This window comes from Rosa chinensis, chromosome 2 (assembly GCF_002994745.2).
Source record: "Rosa chinensis cultivar Old Blush chromosome 2, RchiOBHm-V2, whole genome shotgun sequence".
NCBI classification, from domain to species: Eukaryota; Viridiplantae; Streptophyta; class Magnoliopsida; order Rosales; family Rosaceae; genus Rosa; species Rosa chinensis.
The window spans coordinates 13975149-13995780 of NC_037089.1; the positions used below are offsets into that span (position 1 = coordinate 13975149).

Genomic DNA, 20632 nt, shown 5'->3' on the forward strand with positions numbered 1-20632 from the left:
ATACAAGTCTACAAATGCAACTCAATTTCAAATTTTCAAGTCCAAAGTCAAAACAGAAAGGCAAAAAGTGACTGATGCAATTCGAACCCAGAAATCCAGAAGGACAAAACAGATCACATATCTAATTTTCATCTCATATCAGTCATATGTATAGCGTATAGTAAAAGAAACAGATGCAATTCGAACCCAGAAATCGAAGCAAGAAAGATGGCAGCAACTTACCAAGCTTGAAGTTTCCGAAATCGAGTCGAAAATTGAACTTGAAGCTGCCTCACCTAGTAGAGTTCGAGCCAAACCCAGACTTGAAGATTGAAAATTGAATACCCAGAAGCAGAAATTAAGAGGAAGCCATAAATCGATTAAAGAGTGAAGACCCAGAAGCAGAAATTAAGAGAAACAGAAACCCAGACTCACCGCGCACCGTCAGTCCATCACGGCGTCACCGTCGAAGAAGAAAAAGGCGTCGTGCGGCCGTGCCAGAGAGAGACACAGAGAGAGAGAGAGAGAGAGAGAGAGAGGAGAGCGGGGTTGCGGGAGAGAGAAAGGCGAGCTTTAGAACCATGCTGGCACTTGGTGCTCGAAGTCGCACCAATCAAGGAGGATAAACTCCTTGGAGGCAGGTTGGACCAGTTGGGGTTCAGATCTCGGAGCAACGATGTGGTGGCGTTGGAAGAGAAGCACAGGCAAAGGCGATGGCGCCGGTGAGGGGACGGAGGCAGTAGTTCAATGAGGGAGAGACAGTAGCCGTGGAAAGAGAGCAGGAGAGGGAGGAGAGCGCTAGGGTTTAAGAGAAGAGCGAGAGAGAAAGAGCTGAACGCAGAGAATGAGCTCAGGTTAGAGAATGAGCTCAGGTCGGGGACGCAAAGGAGGCAGTCAGAGACTCAGAGTGAGAGTCTATCGATTAGGGTTCGAAAGTTTTTAGATAAAGTGACTAAGTGTTGGGGGAATTAAAATTTTAGACCCCGCGTTTCTCAAACTTTTAAACTTAGTCCCTCCGCGTTTTTGTAAATTTTTCGTACGAAACTTTTCTCATCGGTTTCTTTGGTGACTGATGTCCATAATAACAATAGAAATCGGTTTCTTCACAAACTGATGTTAACATGATTTTTAACATCAGGTGCAATCTTGACCGATTTAATAGTGGTGATGTCTAATGACATTATTCTAGTAGTGTTGACCCCCTCTGATTCCTAAGCTAGAAACCTTCAATTTCGTATTCGAGGGGTTATAAGCATGGTGATTTACACCCGTTGCGTGATTGTGCAGGCGGGTCGCTTAGTAGTCTTATTCCTCTATCTCTACGCCTCGTGATGTGAATTAGTGACCCTTGAACCGGCTCTAATTCATGTCAAGTGAGTTCCTACGGCCCTTGAACCGGAGTAGGAATACCATGAAAGGGAATTTCGGTCCTTGAGCCTTGAACTGCCTTGGATACGACTACAGCCAAAGTAGGAGATTTGCATCTACATTATATTAGCTTCCGACACATAGAATTTAGGTGAAGGAACCTCCCTAACACCCGACATTCTCATTTATATTGTTTACACTTTTATTAATTTCTTTGCATTTTTATTAGTTGCTTTACATTTCATTACTTTTTGTTAATCTAAAATCAACTCTCAAAATATTGAACTCCAACTCATTGTAAATATTCATCACTAGGCTCTTAGTTTTGATTAGGCTTTGGTGAAAATCAAAGCCGAGCATTGCTAAGGCTTGGTGCCTTAGATTAACATTTTTATTTATTTTCTTTTTCTTTTCGTTGTTTGCTAAGTGTCTTTATTTCCGATTACCCAAGGATTGTGGGTTACCCACTAATCCCCGTGGTACGATAAACTTTGGGCATAATATTTCCCTATCTTGACAATGATACGTACACTTGCGTAAATGTGTATCAAGTCAATTCCCTCCACGACATTTAGTATCCAACAAGTTAACACACTCAGAAGTCAGAAAAATGCAATCAGAGATTTGTCTTCCTTTCAAAAAAGCAAATTGATTCGGCAATATAATCCTGGAAGCAATAGGAGCAAGATGGTATGCCAGTATGCGAGTAATAATTTTAAAAGAAAAATTAGCCATAGCAATGGGCCGAAATTGAGTGATAACATTAGCTTCTTGAACCTTTGGAATGAGCGCCACAAAGCAGGAATTTAGATTAGGCAATATATAACCTGACTGAAAGAAAGATCTAACAGCACGGACCACATCCAACCCAACTACATCCCAACAAGCCTGGAAAAAATGACCAAACTACCCATCCGGACCTGGGGCACTATCAGCAGTCATGGAAAATATAACATTTTTGACATCTTCTGCAGAAGGAATAGCAAGTAAAGAGCCATTTTCTGAGTCTGAAACTATGGAAGGAATAATATTTTCAACCAAACCTGTATCAACAATATTTCCATCATCTGAAAAGGCACTTGTGCTGAACAACATGATCACGCAAAATATTAACATCATCCACCAAGTCATTCCCAATGCGAAGAGAAGTGATAGAGGAGCGTGCTCTTCGAATTTTTGCCAAAGTATGGAAATAGCCAGTATTTTTGTCACCTTCCCTAACCCATCTCACCCTTGCCTTCTCTGCCCAGAATTTTTCCTGAACCAATAAAGCATTTGATAAAGCATCCTAGGCTAGAAGCTCCTCAACATGACGCACTTCAGTAAACCCATCAAGAGATATGGCTAGTTGAATTTTTTCAAGGGCAGTGCGTGCACTATCCACAGCGGTATGAACATTACCGAAGACATTAACATTCCACTCCTTCAGAATAGGTTTTAAAAGCTTAAGCTTCCTTTGTAGAATAAACGTAGGACAACCACATACCTCAAAGGATTGCCATGCTACTTGAACAATTTTAAGAAAATCTGAGTGCCCCAACCAAAGCTTCTGAAAACGGACCCCCTCTCTCTCTCTCTCTGGTTTGAATTAGGTTTTCTTCAGGAGCTCAGTGGAAGAATCGGAGCAAGCCACAATGGAAGTCGCGAATCCTATTCCAATTCCATGTATGTTCACCGATCTCAATTTCTCGTTTCCTTGCGTTACTTGTTGTTGCTCCTTGTAAATCGATTCCTACGATCAAATTCTGCTTCAAAATGCTTTGATGACTTGATAAAATGATCTGATATGATTTTTAGGATTCCTGAGTTTCTCTGTGATTTGGATTCTAATTGAGCTGAAGACTATCCAGTGTGGTTTACTGCTTATTTGAATTACGTTTCCTTGAGATCTAGTGAATTCGCTGTGCTTCTGGATACTTGTGTGTTAGATTTGGAGGTTTTTCGTGAAATGCAACATTTGAGATTAGCGATTCAACTTCAAAAACAAAGAAAAAAAAAATCTCTAACGATTGGTTTGGCTCTAGAGGAAATAATAGTGTAGTAATTGTATTTGCTGATGCTTTTTTAGATGTGCCGCCGAGAATTGCATGTCCCGACACTGGAGTCACTATCCAGACCTACCAGGTGTCTAATGTTGATATGGTAAGAAAGTATTAAAATCATTTAGTTGCTATTTACATAATTTTGTTGTTGTTTTCTGTACTTGTTTTGATTTTTGGTACTTTGGATGTAGAGAACCTACTCCAAATTTCGCTCTGAGTATGATGTGGCAGCAGAAGAGTGTATTGGTAATAAATTGGAATTAAGTTTTTGTTTTCGGATTACCTCTTATAAAACTGAATTTATTCATACTCACACCAAGTTTATTCATAGTTTCACACTATTTGCTTATTTATACTGTCATACATTTCTAGGGGCTGGCGCATTCGGCGTTGTCGTTCGATGCAAGAACCTGATAGACAACCAAACCTATGCCATAAAGAAAATATTAATTGGTAACAGGGGCAATATTGATGAATATGGCAACTATAGAGACCTATTAAGGTAGCAAGGTTAAGCTACAATTTTAGTTACTTTGTCATTCTGTGTGTTTTGTATATATAAATCATCCAAGTACATACTTGAGTGCAGGGAGTCTATCATTTTAGCCACATTTGATCATCCTGCTGTTGTTCGGTATCACTCGGTAATTTGCAACATTTGACCCTTTCGTATTTTGTCTTTTGTATTTTGAGTTCTTGATTTATATATGAAGACTAACATCTAGTAGCAATTTCTGATGATCATTTGCAGTAGTTTGAAGTTTATAAATAAGGTTTGTCAGTATCGTTATGGTAGCATTAGCATGTTTTCATCTCCTAAGGTCAACCAACTAGTTCTAGTTTTCTATGCCCAATAAACTTCCAGTAAAATCAGAGAAGACGATGTTTTATATAGAGTTATTTAAGCTAAATGTACATTTATGTCATTCGGATTTTATTTGCAAAGAGCTTTGGGTTTGGACTATAATATCCTCGACTTCCTGAATGTGATTCATCTACGGGGGGAAAAGGTTCAGTTTAACAAGTAATGAATGAATAGGTTGATCTAGATAAATTACAAGTCCCACGCAGGTTTTAATCTAGGTTGATCTAGATAAGTGTTTGAGCCCAAAAGTAATTTTGGCAAGATCTTTTAGTGGATTTAGCACAGCGGGCCGATATCGGCGGCCCAAAAATAAGCCTACTTGGGTTTGGGTTACAGCTTCGCCCATTCCGTAATCCATAAGGAAAACGAAACCTTATTGGAATCAAGTAGCAGAGATTGAATAGGGAACTTCAATCAATAATCCTTCTGCAGCAAGGAACAGTCGAAGACCTAGGTATAAGTACTAGGATTCGAGGACATAACAAAGACCTCTCTCGAATCAACTAATCCCAGCGATTACAAAGTCTCCCCGGAGCAAACCTTCAACCTAGTTGAAACCCGGTGACCGCACGCCAGTTCTAGTCTCCTCGCGAGCCGACTGTCAGCATCACCAGATCAACCCGGCGACCGTGCTTCCAGTCCTAGTCTCCTCGCGAGCCAACTGCTAGTACTACTGCCACCGATACAACCAGCGAAGCAAGGGTAACGCCCTCGCAACCCAGCGAAGCTAAAGTCACGCTTTAGCAAAACCCGTGCTTTCTCCAAACTTCCCAGTGATTGCTCTACTTAGTCTACGATACTAAGTATTAATTCGGTGACGTGAAGAGATCACACCCAAAGTCCTTATCCGTAAGGCAAGAAGTCCTTTCCCAGAAGGCTAGAGAAGAACCCTGTGACGAGGTTGGTGCTCTCCTCGTCCACAGCGCTTGAAGAAGAAGTCAGGTCAAGGGACTACCCCGACGACTGCACCCCACGGTGCTGGCACGCCTGCGCAAACACGCTCAAAAGAGACAGTTTGCACCCCTACAGGATTTACGCGTCAAACATTTTAGCACGCCTAGTGGGACCTGTAATAGTGTCTCTTCGTGAACGCAGCCATTGGGAAGTCGAGCGAAAACCCTTACCAAAAGGTTTACGCTAACTGCTCAAGACACAAGACCTCCAGTTGCAGACCGCACTCTCGCATGGACTGTCGTGGTCTTTCTGAAGAACAAGTAATTCAACGATTCTCTCATCCTGCTCAATCATCCGACATGTCTACTGAACAGGAAGAGAATCACCTGGCCACTACTGAGAGCCAGAATGTTACTGCTCAACAAGCCGGCGCTGCCGTCAATGTTGTCACTACCGCTGTTCCTAATACAGTGAAAAGTGGAGGAAGAGAGGCTTTTGTCGCGAAGCCTATTCCAGAAGGAGCGACCTCGGAGGTGAGGTTCGCGATCATCATGGAGAACATTGAAAATCACCGCAAGAAGATACTCGCTGATTTTGAAAGGGAACAAGCGAAGACTAACCAGCGCATGCTCGAGTTAAACAAACGCATCACCCAACATGCAGAAGATACCCAACAACAGATCGCACAATCAGAAAGTGCAGTAAGGGCTCATGTCACGGGTGTCGCTAGTGAGCATAGTCAGCACCAAAAAGAGATCCTGGCGGCCATCGCGGGCCAAACTCAGCAGACTGCATCAGATATGGCAGGTCTTCGCAAGGACGGCGCTAGCCTCGCAACCGAGGTGGCCATGCAGAGAGCCGAGCTGAACCAAGCAAGAGAAGTGCTGAACAAGGCTTTAGGGGACCCTAATGCTCTCCTCGGTTCTCTTGGCCAGCCATCTGGCTCTAGCAAGTACGTACCGCCTAATCAGCGAGAGAAAGCTAGCAGCAGCACCGCTACACAGGCCGCAACCGTTGGCACTACGCCACAGAAAGGCAAAGAGCAAGCTCTGGTTATCAGTGGCAGCAAAGAAAAGGTCACCTCGGCAGACGGACAGACCACCAGACAGAAGCATCCAACGTCGAGGGTTATTGGAACCGCATCTGGTTCTACCACTTTTATCCAATATGATAGCGATGGGGCAGAAAATGTGTATCAGGAGCTACCAGGAAGCTATTATGGTATCGACCAGACGGGCAACCCGGTTAAGATAACAGCCTTGGCAAAAGAAATGCCCATCCCAGCAGTAACTCTTCAGCCACCAGCTACAACCCACGTGGTACATGTAGGAGAAGGAGTAGGGGCTTTAAACCAGGCACTACCCTTACAGGCTGCCTGCTATACTATGGCAACACCTCCTCCTCCACCCCCGGGTCCGGAGTATGTGAGACGCGACGAAGTAGAGGAGATGATCAGGGTGGCTAATCCTAGGACCCAGGTGGATGGGGTCTACGAGGGACCTTTCCCTCCGCATGTGATGCTCGCGCCCTTTCTCAGGGGTTATAAAAATATCATATTTTCTACTTTTTCAGGAGAAGATACAGAGAACGCGGCAACACATCTAGCCAGGTTTAGGGTACAATGCGGCCAGTACCAGAACGATGACATCCTCAAATGCAGGATCTTTGGTACTTCTCTCTCAGGAGCTGCCTTTAGGTGGTTTTCCAAACTTCGGCCAGGGACCGTCGCAGATTGGCCTGCATGGAAAAGCTGTTCCGAGAAACCTTTGGAGCCATTGAGCCTGAGGTTGACTTGGCTTCTCTCACTCAGATGGCCCAACAGCCTACAGAGTCTGATGTGGCCTATCTTCAGCGCTTCCAAATTCAGAAAGCCAAGCTGAATGTCATCTGCCCGAGAAGGAGTTAGTCAAGCTGGCGGTCAAGGGCTTGGAACCTCGCCAACGGAAAAAGCAACATGGCAGTATGATCCAATCAATGGGAGAACTCATCACAGAGGTAGGCAGCTTTGAACATTTCCTCAGAGAAACAGACGCCAGGAAGAATGCGTCTAAAAGGACATATGTGCCAGGAAAGCATAGCACCGTAGTGGCCCTGAGCTACCAGCCAGCTACCTATGACCCTTACTACCATCACCACACTGAGGAAGTGGTTCAAGATGACGATGAGGAAGAGGAAAGTGATGTCACTGCTTACGAGCTGACCGGGAGGAAGAATCCAGCCCTGAAGCAGCTGAAAATATCCAAAGAACCTGTCAAATTCAAATCCATGGCCTTCACCAAACCTGAGTTCGCGACATATACTTACGATGCCAATAAGGCACATGAGATTTTGGATGAGATGATCGCCGCGAAGATGGTGAAGACCGATTTTGGGCCTTTTCCTAGACCGGACCAACTGAAAGGGAAGAAGTACTGCAAATTCCATAACTTGTGGAACCACAATACTGCAGACTGTGTGAAACTCAAAGACCAGATCCAGGTATGGCTCAATAATGGTAGTTTGCAGGTGGAAGCTCCAGTACAGGTGACAACGCTTGTAGATTTGAACCCTTTTCCTGACACCGGGATCAATATGGTCTATGTGGACTGGTCCAGACAGTCACAGAGGAAACCAACCTTGGATTTAAATACCAAGGGGCGCGAAGGAAAGTCTACGGAGGATGAGATCCCTGCACAGCAGACAGCTAAATCAGTGGGGAAAGCCTCACCAGTGATCCTATGCTCACGATGCAAAGAAGAGTGTGGCATCCAAGTGTCACATGAAGAGGTCGAGCAGACATTTCGCTTTGGTTCTCTCCAGCCCATTAAGTGGGCCTCGCCATCATGGAACTATCAGCCTTCTAGCCCAAGAGACAAGGAGAGCGCGGAGTCGCCACCATCCCCCAAGGACTCCAACTTCTTTAGGAAATTGAAAGCAACGGCGGTTGATCATAAACAAGCGGAGAAGGCCGCGAACGAAAGAAATGGCGTTCTAACCAAACCCTACATCCCACCTACTTCAGCTGCCACCATCAAGGAAGGAAAGTGGTACACTAGGGAAAAAGGGAAGGCAGTGGAAATAAGCTCTTCCAGGAAAAGGAAACTGCAACGCATGTTCGGGGAAGTCAAGCGCGCTCTAGAGGCTCTAGATCAGGGCCTGATCAAGCCTTCGCAATTAGTCAAATCGCCGGAGCAGTATCAGAAGGAAATGGAGGCACTCGCTGCCAAGCCATTAGTGGCTCCCCGCAGCCTCCAGAAACAAGCAACAGGGGCAGATAAGCCTAGTGTTTTTTGCAGGATCACTGAAGAAAGGATATTTCTGCCAACTAGAACTGCAACTTCACCGGCAAGGCGACCTCATGTTAGGCGCAGGTTATTTCGCGAAGAACCAGAAGCTAAACCTTCGGTTTTCAAGAGACTGGGGGGCAAGGAACATACTACCGAAACCTTACAGTAGAGGCCAAAAAGGGTCCAGAGTGTAGTGGTCGCCTCCCCCAAGGTCAGCGCAGAAGGGGAACCGAAGCCAGGCTCACCCAAACAGACACCTGTGGTACTGGAACGCGAGCAGTGTGAGGTCAAAGGCCTTACAGAGGAGTCGTTGGTGGATCAGTTGGCTAAGTAGTTCAACATTGACACCCCTTCCAAAGAGCCCAAGCTTACTCTAGACGATGATATGAAGGAGACCGACGTGGCTGATACGTCTTGCAATATGGTTTACGTGCTTCCCGTGCGGTATGCACTGCCAGTCGCCACTCAGGAATGCGTCGAAACTGGGGAAAACAGTGTGCAACCCTTGCAGATCACATCAGCGGTCATGACACCTGTGGAAAAAGCGGCTTCGCTTGAGACGGAGGATGCTCATAGCAAAGAATTCTTCATGAGCTTTACCAAGCCAACACCTGCGATGGTCTAGCATATGAGACCTCTATATATAACTGCAGACGTTGGTGGCATCAAGGTTAGCAAGATCATGGTAGATACCGGCGCTGCCGTTAATGTGGTCACTACCAGAACCATGCACTTGCTCGGAATCAAGAGGGAGAAGATCCAATCCACATCCTTTACGCACAAGAACTTCGCGGGGACTGTGACAAAGACCTTGGGACTTCTTTTCTTGCGCATCAAGGTTGGCCCAGCTGAGGGAGTTTATGCTTTCTTTGTGACAGATTGTTATGCGGCCTACAGTGTTATTCTGGGCCGAGACTGGATCCATAGGAGCTATTGTGTTCCGTCGACTCTCCATCAGGAGCTCGTTATGTGGAACCGGAAGACAGATGAGGCGGAGGTAATTAAAGCGGACCCTGGTCCATTTCCCGTTTCCGCGAACTATGTAGATGCCAGGTACTATTTAGAGCCTATCACTCCATTACAGGTCGGTGGCATCGATGACAAAGGCCGCCCCACAGGGGTGACGGCCTCTAAATTGGCACAGTGGGGGCTGACGCACGTAAAAGAAGGCTTGGAAAGGCCTGGCCACGCTGTGCCCAAACCCTTAAATGATTAATGGATTACGACCTTCCAGAAGGGGGGATAGAGGCCTTCCACTCACTGTATGAAAGACTATCATCGTACTTAGTGGAAAAAGAGGCCTACGATCGGATCGCGACCTTAGAGGTCGTCCATGAAGAGCTCTCTGACCAGGAACAAGAGGCTAAGGTAGATATTCAGCTCGCTCCAGCAGCGCTGGACGATACACCTCCTAAAGTCAGAGATCCTACCGAGAAAGTCAATCTCGGAACAGCAGATGAGCCTATGGAAGTGGCCATCAGCGCTTACTTAGAGCCTAGCGAGAAACGGAGGCTCATCGATTTATTACATGAAATCAAAGACTGCTTCGTGGAGAAGTATGAGGATATGCCAGGCCTGTCACCGGACTTAGTTTGCCATCAACTACCAACACTCCCTAACAAGAGGTCGGTGAAACAAGAGCCGCGACGAATGAATTCTGAAACCCAAGTCCTCGTCAAAGAGGAAGTCGAAAAAATGCATAAATCAGGCATTATCAGGGTAGCCAAGTACAATAAGTGGCTATCTAATATCATGCAAGTTCGCAAGAAGAATGGCAAGATGAGGGTCTACTGTAACAACCCGAAATTTTAATTATATATTAGGTCATGTGATAATATTTTCTTTACTAGCTTGTGTGTGTGTGTGTGTTCGAGAAGTCTATTACCTATTACATGTAGCTTGTGAGGAAGCTAGTTTTACTCAATTGGTTTAAACATTTTCGGATGAGACCTTATAAACCCAATCAATGAATCTCTTATTAGTCATTGTTCGTATCCAAATGTGAGTAAGTATTCTATTTGGGTGATTATGCAAAGTTAGGAATTATAGGTGTTGTTGAACCTGTAGACTAAGCTAGCTAGTAGCTTGAGGTGGCATCACTCAATTTATAGCTCAAGCTCTATTTATCCATCATTAAAACTTCTAGTCTACTGCTATCACATGGATATCCCAAGATTGTAGAAATAAAGCTTATTTTCTTCCTATATGTTTTTATATATAACCTTGGTCATTAAGTTATAAAGGGATAACAGCTTTCATACCTATCTCTGCAATACTTACTGATGAAGGCTTCTATTAAGAGATAAGATTGTACAAGTATATCTATTGATTAAGTCATTAAGTGATAGGTATGGACAAACACATCTATATGCAGATTTTATTGTTTTGCTTGATGCCCAAGAACCTAACTAGTATAAATAGCAACTATCTACTTGATTCTTATACACACTACAATGAGAGCAATAGGAAAACAGAACGTGAGTGAGGGAGATAGAGAGAAAGGAGTAGGATAGAAAGAAAGAAATAAACAGAAAGGAAAGGAAACAAAAGAAGAAAAAAGACACTGGGAGAAAGAAAAGGATATGTGAGAATGAAAATAGAGAGGGAAGAAGAGAAAAGGAAAGGGGTAGAAGAAAGAGAAGGGAAGGCATGATTACAAAGATTAGTTTTGGAGAATTAGATTTGGGATTCAAAGAAGGCAAGCATAGAAGCAGATTAAGATGATAAGAAACTTGGTTTTCTTAAGGTGGGTGTCTTGAGTAAATTCTTAGGTTGCTTTTTGGGTTAGATTTCTTATTTTGTCTTAACAACAAGAGGTTAGAGTGATCAAAGAACATATATGCATCAGTTTAACAACCTTAGACTGAGCAGTAACCTCAAACATTAGTTTGTAGGCATTGGAGAAAGCTAGAACAAGTTTCTGCATTATAATCATTTAGTTAATTTTGAGCAACCATATCCTTTGATCTAGACTTTCATTTTAGAAACCATTTGCATGTGTTGAAAGCTTATAATGTAAGCTTGATATCTATATAGTTTTGTACAATTTCATTAAAGACTCATTGGTTAAGTTTGAGGCTAAAAAACAGAGGTCAGCAATCTGTTGTTTTTGACACAGTTTTCTTTTCACTAAAAACTGTACATTTCGGCTGGATATTTGAAGTTGGTGTCTTCATGAAAGTTTCAGTAGACATCTCAAAGATCATTTCAGAATTGAAATCTCATGAGGAAATTTTTCGAAGTTGAGGGTCTGCATCAGGAAATTCTGCAATTTTCATTATGTTTCTGTTTGTTCCATTTCGTTTCAATAGTTTCCTGTATTCAAACTTATTTAGGTCGACCACCAACTGAACATAGAGATTCTTCTATTTTTAACAAAACTTGTGACGCTATTTACTGAATTCATTTGAGATACTTATGTCATTGTGAAATCAGTTTTTCGCGTCAGTTTTCCTTCACAATAAATCTGCAAGACGTTTTTGGTTAGTTATTTAGCATTTCAAATGAAATCTAAATGGCTTGAGATTTTAGGTACCATTTTCTTTAGACATAAGCTCGATATTGAAGTATGTTCCTAAGGCAGAATCATAGCTTTGTGTTTAAAATAAATTATGTGTTTATGCATAGGAAATGTGAATTGTACTTTGATATTTACTTTTTATGCAGGAACATGTATCTATACAATAGCTTGAAATCCAGGTAGGGGGATCTGGGAACCTCTACTCAATTGTATTGTATGCATATATGTTGCTTGACATGTTTGTTGTGGAATGAATGAATATTTGATGCAATTACATTGCGAAGTATATGTTATCAATTGATGCATCATCCATTGAGTACATATGAAGTATAAGGGTGGTGATGGTGATATGTGTAATGTTAGCAATATAAGAAAGTTTGAAATTTATCTTTTGCCTAGTTGAGTCCATAACCTCAGCAGGTACCAGATCCCAGGTATGCCCATTGTTAATGTGCAATTAGTATAGGATTGAAAGGGTAATTCGGGACTAGCGAAAGGGGCATGGACAAGATGACTAGCAAAAGAGGGTTAGGGGGATTGATTTTGGGTGGGGGTTAGTTCATATAGTTGAGTATTCTGAGTCACCTTTGTGGTAAAATACATGGTATGGGACATGTAAGCTCAGTTTATTCTGCTGTGTGAATTATCGGGAATAGAACATGCATTCATGCATACCATATGATGATTGTTTGGTTATCTTTTATGTGAAGAGAAATAGCTCCCTACTGAGCCACAGGTTGAGCTCACCCCTTAACAGTCTTGCAGGTTATTAAACACAAAAACTATGAAGATTAGTGATCGAAAGCAATTAGAGTTAGTTGGAGTTTTGTATATGTAAGATCATTATTCCGGAAGTGAGTACTCTTAGTGATCTTGAGTTGGATTTATCCTTATACCGAAATGAGAAGTCAATTCCATTATCAAAGTGTCGATTTTATTTTTTCTATTCGTTTATTTTTATTTTTACTCACACCTTGGATTTCGGGAAATATTTAAAAAAAATTGACCCGGGTTCGGGGCGTGACATCTGCGTTGACTACAGAGACCTTAATGTCGCTACACATAAAGACTTCTACCCCATGCCGGTCGCGGATATGTTAGTAGACGCTGTAGCAGGACATGAATTATTATCTTTCATGGATGGCACCGCAGGGTATCACCAGATCCAAAATCCAAAAGGGGCCAGACATGCTAGTCTCAAATGGATGCATTGTGGCCTGGTATAACATGCGGTAGAGGGCTCCTAACACTGGTTGCCCAAGCCCGATGTTGCGGCCGTTGTAGAGGGCCGTCGCCAGGAGAGTCCAAGTACCAATGGGCTTGCAGGAAGAGGTGCAGAATATGAACTTGCAGAGCCAATACTCCAGGAAGGCAATTCCGCCGGTCGCATTGTGTTCCCGGCTGTAATACGCCAACCATCGCGGGTAAGAGCCGCTATGGGCGCTTCGACCATGCTGGGCCATGGTCGAAGTGAAGTTGACAGAATCGAATTGACCATGCACATAGGGTTCGCCATCGATGGGCAGGACAGAGATGGCGAGAATATCCAACAGAGTAATACTCATTTGACCAAATCTAAAGTCAAATGTGTTGGTGGCGGTATTCCAGAAACAAAGGAAAGCAGCGAGCGGCGAGTGATTGCCACCGCGAGGAAGATTGAAACATAGGTCGATAGTATGCGTGATACCTGCTGCGTTCTAGCGAGCCAGATCCCGCGCCCGCGTTGCGCAATACCAAGAAGTCTCTGCTGCCCTAATGGAGGACGGCCAATGCCCTATTTTGGCTCGATGGTTTTGGGCGCCCCAGCTACTGAAATCTCCAGGAGTCCTTCGGAGGACTGGAATGGGCCGACGAACTGGTAGGCCGTAGAGAGCGATAGTGTCGGCTGGAATAGCATCTTGTGGCGCTGGACCCAGTCCGGTTTGATGGTCGGAGAATCAAAGGAGCAGGGGTCGATGGATAGGTGTTTGGAGACGAATGTGGACACCGATGTTGGTTCCCCAAGTGTGGGCAACTTTTTCGTTTAACTCTTCCTCTTGATCGATGACTATTTTCTTTGGGGGAGACATTTCTGGGTTTCTGCGAAGGAGGTAGCGGAAGAAATGGATTTTTTTGGGTTTAAGAGATTAGAAGGGTTTCTGATGTGACAGGTCTCGCGGCCGTGGGTTTAAATAAGGAATTTTGTGAGGGAAACGATATGACAGAAAGGCGTTTTGCAAATAAAAGGACACAACCTTCATTAATGACATCGGTTCAAGCGTCCGACGCGTCGTTTTAGTCCCCTTCAATCAGTTACATCTTCATGGGCCTGCTTTCGGGGCCTGGGGGGCAATTTTTGAGCCCAAAAGTAATTTTGGCAAGATCCTTTAGTGGATTTAGCACAGCAGGCCGATACCGGCGGCCCTAAAATAAGCCTACCTAGGTTTGAGTTACAGCTTCGCCCATTCCGTAATCCTTAAGGAAAACGAAACCTTATTGGAGTCAAGTAGCAAAGATTGAATAGGGAACTTCAATCAATAATCCTTCTGCAGTAAGGAACAGTCGAAGACCTAGGTATAAGTACTAGGATTCGAGGACATAACAAAGACCTCTCTCGAATCAACTAATTCCAGCGATTACAAAGCCTCCCCGGAGTAAACCTTCAACCTCGTTGAAACCCGGTGACCGCACGCCAGTCCTAGTCTCCTCGCGAGCTGACTGTCAGCATCACCAGATCAACCCGGCGACCATGTTTCCAGTCCTAGTCTCCTCGCGAGCCGACTGCTAGTACTACTGCCACCGATACAACCAGCGAAGCAAGGGTAACGCCCTCGCAACCCAGCGAAGCTAAAGTCACGCTTTAGCAAAACCCGTGCTTTCTCCAAACTTCCCAGTGATTGCTCTACTTAGTCTACGATACTAAGTATTAATTCGGTGACGCGAAGAGATCACACCCAATGTCCTTATCCGTAAGGCAAGAAGTCCTTTCCCAGAAGGCTAGAGAAGAACCCTGTGACGAGGTTGGTGCTCTCCTCGTCCACAGCGCTTGAAGAAGAAGTCAGGTCAAGGGACTACCCCGACGACTGCACCCCACGGTGCTGGCACACCTGCGCAAACACGCTCAAAAGAGACAGTTTGCACCCCTACAGGATTTACGCGTCAAACAATAAGTTTCCAATTTTATGAACATTCATTGTGTTTCTTTAACCAAAATGCTTTAAATCTAAAAGGTTTATGAGTGGATTAAGTTAGGAAAATTAGTATGAAATACTACCGATCTGGGATTAGAGCCATAAATAGGTACACTACAAGAAAAGCAGAGGGGGAACCACCACAGGTGGTCGAGTTGGTAAGAGCCTCCAGGTGTGGAACCCCCACACCGGGGTTCGAATCCCGCTGACGCTTATTGGAGTTAAATCCCAATATATTCTTGGTGGCCAGGGGGGAGGAAGCGTTCTGACAAGATCCCCCGAGCACGGATTAGTTTCTAGGCCTAAGAAGCTTTTGAGGACACTGTGTGATTGACAAATCAAAAAAAAGAAAAGCAGAGGGAAATGCTTGAATCATAGCAAAATTTAAAAAAAAATACGGTCCAATTTTGAACAAATTCTATTACCTGGTTCTTGATTATAGTCCAAACTAGTTAGTGTGCCCACGCTTTGCTGCGGGTTTTATAGTTGATTAATATACAGTAGTTTGGTTGTTTTTTATTGTAAAAAAAAAAAATCGTAACCCGTTGCTCATAAAGACTAAATATCCACATGATGTTCTATAAAATCCAAACTTGGAAGATGTTTTTGTTACCCTGCAACAATTAGAAGTATACATCATAAAGTCATTCATATACTACAATCACATACCGAAGAAACAAAAAACAAACAAAACTGAAATCCAGTTTTACAATTGACTACAAAGAACTTGGATGAACTTTCCTGAACATGATTTTGATCCAATGGCTTCACTCTCTCTGACTCGGTTGTTCACCAGCCACAAATGTTTACATTTAGCATATGTATTCCAATATGGTATGAATGCATTAAAAAAATTAAAAGAAAATAAATAAATAAAACTATAAGGAAAAGAAACTACCTAATGAACTGAATTGATAAGGCGGATCACAAATTTAGGAAATAATAATGCAAATTATTTATAAAAAAAAATGTTCTTGTTCTTGATATATTTGCAGACAGTACATATTGATAAAACTGAAAACTAATTTATATAGTGAGGCCAAAGCAAGAGCCAAGATCTACATTACAACTAAACTGCAAGTTTGAGGAGACAAATACTGATTATCATGCATCAAAAAACACCTAGAATAGACCTAAGGCTAACACAGCTTACAAACATTGGCTTTTCTCATTTTTAAACTCCATATTTTTTAAGCCAAAGTTCATTAGAAAATTGAAATGGTTAGCACAATAATGACATCTTCTTTTGAGCCAAATTATGTATACAAAAATTATTTAAGCCAAAGTTCATTTTGTATACTATTACTGCAATTTCCTCTAAGCCTTGCCACGACTTTTTTTGATAGTCTTTAACAGCTACTTCTTTCCCAGCTAGCCAACCCTGAGAGTACTTCCAAAATTGCACACATTTGGTCTTACTCAGCCAACTATGAACCATTACTTCACCATCTAGAACTATAGGAGCTATATTACCTTGTACACAGCACCAATCCACCTTGTCCAAGCTTGTTTGAATCTGAAAAGTCATTGGTAGCTTTCCTTATAGTAGCTAGATCAATGAACAACAGCTCTTCAGAACTTTCCATTTTGTCTTCTTCTATGATTGTGACTCCAGTGGGGTTTAAAATTCAGGTAAAAGTCCATGCTGGCTTCTTTCTTCATCTGCAGCAAGGTTAGAATTATAGATAACTTTTAGTTGGTAATCCTAGAAAATTATATTATAATTAAAGAGTATCAAAGATAGACAGCACAAAGTACAATAAAAACTGCTGATAGTATAATGGATACACTTATGACAAACTCCTTCCAAGTCTTCCCCTTGTCCCCTGTCAATTAGTTCTTGGTGAATTGATAGCATGTGTAATCAATTTATTGCAAAGTACAGATGATTATCAATAGAAAAGAAGAGCATTTGAAGTCCCTAACCTTTGGAATATATTGCTTGTTTACAATGATTATCAATACATTCAAGTAAACTCCTGAATATATTGCTTGTTTATAATGAATATATGCTTGTTTATAAAAGCACGCTATTGAAGACGTTGCGACATATATATGTCAGGGTAATCATATAAAAGCACATATACAATTTAAGTTAAGTTTGTTGGATTCATTTTAAAGAAACATTGCCAAATAACAAACATCTAAGGAAAAGAGACAATATATTAGTCATCAGAGTAATATTATTTTCTTGAACAAAAAAAGGCATCAGCATGATGATGGCCTATACATATAGTAGCATTACAAATCACAAAAGATCCATAAACATATACACTCATGTTCTGGACATGTAATGAGGGTCAAAAACCGGTAACTGTTGTCTTGATATTAACTCCAAACTCCAGGTCATGCAGTCTTTGCCATATCAATTGCGACACACAAAGTTGCCTATAGAGGCAACTGAAGGCTTGATTAAACCCTTACTAAGCCCCAAGTTTCGAAACCAATCAAATAGCTCCTAATTCCTCAACTATTCCACATCTATAAGGCATATAACGTTACTTGATAATCAACAGCCAACACAGCTTTAAAGTTCAGATGTCATAATATTCAGGCTTCAGATATCATAATATTTAGCTACAAACAGAATTTTAGAGTTGCCCCAAGGAGACGGGCTAAAAGGCCTCCCTAGTCCCTACCAGCTTATAATCCTCGAAAATTCCTCTACGAAAAGTAACTTCAAGACAATGTAGCAAGACCCAAAAAGGAACAGGGAAGGCAAAAATTCACCTAAAATGTAATTGAAAACAAAATCTTGGTGTTGAAATACCTTACACTTCCAACATTAACAAACCCTTTGAGCAAACCCACACAGTTAAAACCACCCAATGCTCAATTCTTCCTAACAAACCTAAAAAATCATCATAATCAACACCCAAAAAAAAAAAAAAACATCTTTACACAACCATGGCTTCAAGAAAGTAAATTAACAAAATGGGTATTGAAAATTAAAGCAGACCTGATGACATTTTTGCCATGTGGGTAGTAAAGAAGACCCAAAGGATGAGCCTTCTCGTAGTGAAGCTTGTACCTTCCCTCAGTGGGTCTTGAAATAGATCTTAAGCCCCAGTTACAGACGATCGGTGTTGGTCGACGAAGACAATCAAAACAAAGAAGAGCATAGTTTGCTCTTTGTCAATCTGTTCCTCTCTCACCCACTATCTGTTTCTGCAGCAACGAAAGGAAGCCACGCAAGAATTCGGCGGTGGCTCAGCTGATGAACAGGTGTCAGTGGCATTTCAGTAAAATAGTGAACAGAAAGGGTCAAAAAAGTCATGTCACTGTTCATTTTGTTTGTCCTTTTGCTGTTTGCGTTTTAGTATAGTTATAATATATGCACAGCCTTCATAGGTACCTCTCTCATTTTCTGAAGAAGGCATAAAAAATTGAAAAATAAATATGGTTCGGCTCCATGATTAAGAGCCTCCAATACGTTCACTACTATGTAAAATGTAAGTCACCAATAAGTAAAATAGGTTGGTATTATCAATGTAAGGAAGCAAGGACTGCCATAAAGCAGATTGAAGATCCCTTGATGGGTAGACCTATAAAACAAACCGTGAAGATAGTATCTTGAATAGCTTTGACCTGGACGAGTAAAAACAGATCGTGATAGTAATCCTTATGGATATCAAGATTAAAAGAGTTCCGACAAAGCATGATCCCACTAGCAAAACATATAGGTGGAGTGTCACGAAACACATCCAACTCTACAGGTTTCATCTTTTATTCAAAAATACTTGGTATGCTCTTGGTTTCCAAAAAGCAAACAATGTCAGGGAATGCATTTTCTTCAGCCAGATGGATTAATCCACAAAATCAGGCCGGGCAATTCCAAGATATAATCTTCACATTTCAGATTCTCTGTTAGACTACCCAGCAGGGCATTTAGATTTTTAGATTATCTATGCCATGAGGCAGAAATTCAGCAGCTGCTGTACTACAGTATATAAACAAACCAAGACAAGCAAACACAAAAAACTAAAGAATAACAATGGCAGGGGCACAGACTACTGCAAATGTCAATTGTATTAATTATTGGCTTCTGCAGCAAAAACACAGGGTTAAAGTTCAAAGTGATAGTTTAGTCACTAAAACCTTTGGAAACCTTTGGCTTCTGAAGCAAGCATGATTCGAATTAAGAGAAATATTTAAGAAATATTTAGCAATATAATCGAGAGGACGAGACGAAACATGGCCCAAACGACGATGCCAAAGGTTGGTAGAGGACATGGTGAGGTGACAGGCAGGTTGAATGGGTGATGAATGATGTGGTTTGGTCGTGGTTTTCTCCGTCGCTAATGCCACCAAATAATAGAGACCGTCACGTTGCTTACCCAAACCAATCGTTCTCTTCGAAACCAGATCCTGCAAAATACACCAATATGGAAAAAAAGTCACGGAACAATTCAAGCCCCTTGTCAGACGACTGACCGATAACAGATCAACTTTGAATGTAGGCACACACAATACATCACGCAGGTAATACACAGAATTCAGAGGCAATGATCCTTTTGCAAAAATATTAGCCTTCTCTCCGCTCGGTAATAACACAGGAGGTAATGAACAATTTTTACTCTTATGCGAAAATAATTTAGGAGATGAAGAGATGTGATCTGTCGCCCCGCTGTCAATGATCCAACTGCGGGAAGCGATCTTAGATAAACCTGAAGAATAGGACTGATTGGGCTTGTTGCTCCTAATAGCCATGGCAGCTGAATGTGATTGAGGACTAGAAGAATCATCAGATCCTTTGTGATTCAAAATAGCCAAAACTTGCTGAAGTTGTTGTTTGGATAGAGGATTGCAACCGGAGGAACCGTATTGCCGATTAGATTGATTTGGTCGATTATGTTGATTGAACACTATCACCAAGGCCGGATGATCAGAATGATCAATGAAAAATGATTTGAAATTTTGATTTCCCATGGAGACGAGATCGAGGATTGTTGTACGAGATATAGGATACAACGGAATGAGAATAAAATTTGTTGCACTAGAGACAAGGTGCAGCGGCTATGGAGTCAGGATTCTAGTCCTGCTCTGATACCATGAAAAGAGGATATTTTTCTAGATGATGATCATTCATTCACGTATCAAGGTTATAAACAGTTTACAAGAAAGAGAGTACCTATTCTACAAGGAAGCAAATCTCTACAATTAAGGAGAAAATAAGGCAGCAAATAACTATGTATAACTAAGCTAAACTACTTTCCTATTATACATGATACACAATATTTACTTTCCTAACAGTTTTCATCCAAGAGGACTTCCTAAGACACTCGGTAATTGTCCCAGAGGGAAGATGAAGGGAAATGAAGAAATGTCAACTTTGAAAATGAAGGGGAAAAAAAAAAAAGAATAAAGAACAAGCAGCAGGTACTCCATAAAGATGAACTGTAGGATTTTAGAAGCCATCAACAAGCCAAAAATGACTCAGGTTACTAATGCTTTGAATTCCGACGACCTTTATTCTGTTTTGCAGGTATTGGTCTTATCTTATACTATAGGCCTATAGATATATTCAC

The 20632-nt window shown here is 42.0% G+C and overlaps 2 protein-coding genes and 2 long non-coding RNA genes across 5 annotated transcripts; 2 read left to right on the forward strand and 2 right to left on the reverse strand.

Annotated features, from left to right (window-relative positions):
* Positions 1-2828: 2828 nt before the first annotated feature.
* Positions 2829-3914, forward strand: LOC121051622 (eukaryotic translation initiation factor 2-alpha kinase 3-like). The gene is made up of 4 exons (XM_040514307.1): positions 2829-3012; positions 3416-3489; positions 3581-3635; positions 3762-3914. Exons 1-4 carry the CDS (start codon positions 2982-2984, stop codon positions 3893-3895), a joined length of 294 nt encoding a protein of 97 aa, XP_040370241.1. The 5' UTR covers positions 2829-2981; the 3' UTR covers positions 3896-3914.
* A 6967-nt stretch (positions 3915-10881) lies between these two features.
* LOC121051624 lies at positions 10882-12859 on the forward strand. Its single transcript, XR_005806272.1, has 2 exons — positions 10882-11160; positions 12692-12859. It is a non-coding gene; the product is annotated as an uncharacterized LOC121051624 (long non-coding RNA).
* Positions 12860-16290: 3431 nt separating this feature from the next.
* On the reverse strand, positions 16291-18411 carry LOC112187914. The gene is made up of 2 exons (XR_002931251.2): positions 18064-18411; positions 16291-16766 (listed from the first exon to the last, which is right to left on the reverse strand). It is a non-coding gene; the product is annotated as an uncharacterized LOC112187914 (long non-coding RNA).
* Positions 18412-19072: 661 nt separating this feature from the next.
* Positions 19073-20167, reverse strand: LOC121051621. 2 transcript variants are annotated; one of them, XR_005806270.1, is made up of 2 exons: positions 19772-20167; positions 19073-19472 (listed from the first exon to the last, which is right to left on the reverse strand). XR_005806270.1 is itself a non-coding variant. In XM_040514306.1 (2 exons), the coding sequence occupies exons 1-2, from the start codon at positions 20031-20033 to the stop codon at positions 19403-19405; spliced, it is 531 nt and encodes a 176-aa protein (XP_040370240.1). In that variant the 5' UTR covers positions 20034-20167; the 3' UTR covers positions 19073-19402. The 2 variants fall into 2 exon arrangements, 1 of the variants encoding a protein (XP_040370240.1); XM_040514306.1 differs by having other exon boundaries at positions 19573-20167.
* Between the last annotated feature and the right edge of the window lie 465 nt (positions 20168-20632).

Coding starts and splice junctions, on each gene's coding strand:
- LOC121051622 (XM_040514307.1), top strand. CDS start 2,982: ATGGAAGTCGCGAATCCTATTCCAATTCCAT. Junction 3,013..3,415: donor GAATCCTATTCCAATTCCAT/GTATGTTCACCG, acceptor ATGCTTTTTTAG/ATGTGCCGCCGAGAATTGCA. Junction 3,636..3,761: donor GGCAGCAGAAGAGTGTATTG/GTAATAAATTGG, acceptor ATACATTTCTAG/GGGCTGGCGCATTCGGCGTT.
- LOC121051621 (XM_040514306.1), bottom strand. CDS start 20,033: ATGGGAAATCAAAATTTCAAATCATTTTTCATTGATCATTCTGATCAT. Junction 19,473..19,572: donor TATTACCTGCGTGATGTATT/GTGTGTGCCTAC, acceptor TGTATTTTGCAG/GATCTGGTTTCGAAGAGAAC.